The following is a 3,786-nucleotide window of genomic DNA, read 5'->3' on the forward strand; positions in this document are numbered from 1 at the left end:
AATATCAGCTTCGTTTGATGCAAGTAGTCGAATTTTACCCCCATTCTATCCAAGGTAAAATCTCTTTTCCTCTCGAGTTACTACGGTTTATAACAATCGCTGAAATGGGACCTTGAACTTGTGGATGAACACAGTGATGGAAAATTCAAAGTCCGACACATCAGCGATAAGCGATTGGTGGCTGGGAAAGTCGGAAGGACACCATGATGGTTATTTTTTATATTTTTCCTGACTTTTTCAACATGACATCTTATGTTAAAAAAGTTTCGTAGCTAAATGCATATCATGCCAAACCTATTCAAAAGTATTTGAAGAGATCAAAATCCGTCATCCTTTGAATATTTTAAGGGACACCAAACATAGCCTAAGCGGGAAAAATTAGTTACAGCAATTTCTATTCGAACTTCAGCTGAAACCATGTTTATATCACATCAACGTCTCTGCTAATATGTATGGAAAATCAGGACAACAACATTATTCAATCACAAAAGCACGCAAATGAGAAATTGGTGCTACAAATCACATGCATGATTCAGATGAAGAGAGGAAAAAGGAAGAAACACATAAAAAAAAAACTTCACGGTTTCCATCAACAGGGCTATCAGTTTGAATCGAGTATCCGGATTTTTATCTCACAGAATGACTTCACATCAACCCCCCACAACCTGTTTCAAGAAATTAGCTTAAACCTGACATTTAAAAGAAAAAGCGACAACTCGGTTCACAAGCATCTCCCATTCTCCCGTTTAGGGTTAATGAATAAAATTAAAAACTTAAAATCAATTAATATTCCAGGAAAAGCGGGTAAACAGAATTATATGGAATGATCAGCATGATCAACACGTGTGTCATTATAAATTAAGACATGAACAGTTGAGATAAGGAACTATATAAGCTCTTACCAGCAATCTATCCCCAGAGCATTTGCCCCATGTTTATCAGCCTTTTCATCATCGCCAATGTGTAAGGCTTTGTTAGCTTCTACATTTACTTGATCTAAGAAACCAAATGTGGAACTCAATAAACTTGAAGCATTAATGGAACCACAAAGGTTGACATAACAGGAAATTAACAAATCCTATTTTTTTCTAATCTTTGTTTAGAACTGAATAAGACAAAAACAAAGGAGTTAAAGGTTGTTGCCAAAAACAGTTAATTTCTCACACGATCCACTGAGAAGGATAAGGTATCACTGTTGTTGAACTTATAATTGTTATACCAAGAAGTCATGAAGTATCGATTCACAGAATATCTAATTATAAATTATTAAAACACGCTGGTAGCCTTAGAAATTGAAGAGCAGAAAGAAGCAAAAGAAATTCCTGCGGGAAGAAAACATTTTCATTTATTAACTCAAGGAAAATGTGACAAATATTAACCATTTCTCTCTCATTGTTCATCTAGAAAGCTGAAAGCTGATTACAAACATGCTAAGCTTCATAAAGACAGCATATATACCTAGAGCAGCTTGAAATATTCTCGGGTCTGGTTTTTCATATCCAACCTCAGAGGATATAATGACAGCATCAAACCTAATGTAAAACCGGAACATAATCAATCAGACATTATGAAAGGTGTACACAGACACTGTAACATTTGAGCAAATTAAGAGAGGTTCAACAAGCAAGTTTCGCATAAACATTAATCGAAAGATTTCAATAAATCCCTAAAATATGCATGAGTAAAGTAAAAGCATACTGAAGGGACTACAGAAGCTCACAGATTCAAAACATTAAGATCCTTCAATAGTTTCCTTAAGCGGGAATCAAAGTTGGATACAACAGCCATCTTAACTGTGCCAGTGTTTATCATGTTAGGAGGGACAAACTCAAAAGAAAACAATGGTTAAGGAGGAAAAAGATATATTTGATTCGTGAGACCTCCGGCATCCTTGAGAAGAGTAATTGTTTCATAAGCTCCATCTGGAAGATGCCACACATCTCCATTTGCATAATACTGACATGAATAACACTAAGTTCAGAAACAAGCATCTGTCATATTGTGTATTTAAAAATTGAAGGCAAGTGTCAGGTACTTTTAAAATCTCCTGCTAATTTATTTTTCCTGGGTAAGTATGCAATAATATATAGATAAATTGAAACAACAGATGAATTCTGAGGAATGAACAAGAAGGAAGATCAGAAGATGAACAATTAAAAAGGGTAGATATTATCGAAGTCATCATTCAAGGTTTTGAATCTTTTGATAGGTAAGAACTGAATTTTCCAAAACGGTTGTGCAATCCACAGATAAATTAACTTAATTCGGAGAATCATCATAAATTGGGACTAATATAACAAATAGAACAGTCTCCTACGCAGAATGGTCACCTTGTAAACTTCCTCAAAATAATCTTCATCACTGCAACCAGTGGCTTCAGAAACTACAAGTTTCCAAAATGGCCTCCCATCTCCCTGTTTAAAATACAAGTATAAAATATAAGTGTGTGCAGTAATGATATGACTGTATAAACATTTTTTTCTGGAAAGCCTTGAAAAAACAAAATCCTGAAATTACTTGTCAATTGTACCATGAACAAAGTTCTACCCGGACATTTAATTCAGTTCAGCAACACTGGTTTTCATACCTATTACTTGAAAACTTTTTAGTTCGTCAATTACATTCGAAATTCATCAAAACTTAAAAGAGAAATCCTGCAAAGCATTTACAAGATAAATAAATAAATTTCATCTCAGACGAAGAACGGACCTCGTAACGTAGCTTTCCAGGCCACGGAGCAGAAAACGCCCTCTTAAATCCTTGCTTTATCTGAGCTGGAGTCAAATTCAAACCTAAAGATAGACATAGAGAAGCACGTTTCATCCAGAAATCAGAACACTAACATTCAAATGCATTCTCATTAAATCACGTATGGTCTAGTCACAATTAATTGCAAATGCTTGGTTGAAACCTAGGATTTTTATTTCAATTGAATTGTTAAGGCTTCCATTTCTTTCTTACAAATTTTGGCTTTACAGAAGGAAAAGAATACGAACCATATTTGGTTCCGATAGATGCATAGGTTTGTTCAACGGGGTTTTGTAATTGCAAAAGCGTGCCGCCGGCATCCAACAGCAATGCTTCATAACTTGATGATCCGGCTCTGGCATTGTTGATTGGCGGGGATGAGGAGAATCGAAGAGAAGTGTTACGCATGGAATTGAAGATAGCGTTGCGGTAAAGGTGAGAGTGAGAGTGAGAGAGAGAGCATCTCGTTAAAGTTAAGGCACTGCTAGTAGTGGCCCCCATCGTCAAGTACTAGGAGATCTTTGCAGCTCCTTTTGGGGATAATTTCTCCAAAACTTTAGCATGGAACTGACGCAGAATTTTGGACCAATTTAACATACAATAGAGGGGCAGAATTTTGCTTTAGCTTAGCTGATTGAAACAGTCGCAAATTGCTATAGTGTTGGACTCTTTGGTTAAGAGAAATAATATTAGAAACCATCAAATTTATTATTTTTAATTATTATTATTTAAAAATATGAGATAAAGTATATTATTAAATTATTAATTTAAAAAAGTTAAATTAAAAAATTAAATTAATAATTAAGTGAAAAAAATTTCATATTTCTCACCTTTTTAATTAGTGATTGTTATGCATGTTACGTTGATATCATATATTTTTAGAAAACTTTCACATATATCAATTACTTTTTTGGTACACCAATATAGCAGGTACAATCAGATTAGCAGTCAAGTCTTTATCATATAGTGATAAATAAAAAATCTAAAATATTCTTAGTTATATAGTAAAATCACAAAAATAGCAGGTCGGCTATGTGC

The 3,786-nt window shown here is 34.3% G+C and overlaps 1 protein-coding gene across 1 annotated transcript; it reads right to left on the reverse strand.

Annotated features, from left to right (window-relative positions):
- Window positions 1-367: 367 nt before the first annotated feature.
- On the reverse strand, window positions 368-3,434 carry LOC112801609 (uncharacterized). Its single transcript, XM_025844435.3, has 8 exons — window positions 2,997-3,434; window positions 2,710-2,792; window positions 2,331-2,414; window positions 1,881-1,956; window positions 1,721-1,793; window positions 1,459-1,532; window positions 903-996; window positions 368-665 (listed from the first exon to the last, which is right to left on the reverse strand). Exons 1-8 carry the CDS (start codon window positions 3,247-3,249, stop codon window positions 602-604), a joined length of 801 nt encoding a protein of 266 aa, XP_025700220.1. The 5' UTR covers window positions 3,250-3,434; the 3' UTR covers window positions 368-601.
- Between the last annotated feature and the right edge of the window lie 352 nt (window positions 3,435-3,786).

This window comes from Arachis hypogaea, chromosome 5 (genome assembly GCF_003086295.3).
Source record: "Arachis hypogaea cultivar Tifrunner chromosome 5, arahy.Tifrunner.gnm2.J5K5, whole genome shotgun sequence".
NCBI classification, from domain to species: Eukaryota; Viridiplantae; Streptophyta; class Magnoliopsida; order Fabales; family Fabaceae; genus Arachis; species Arachis hypogaea.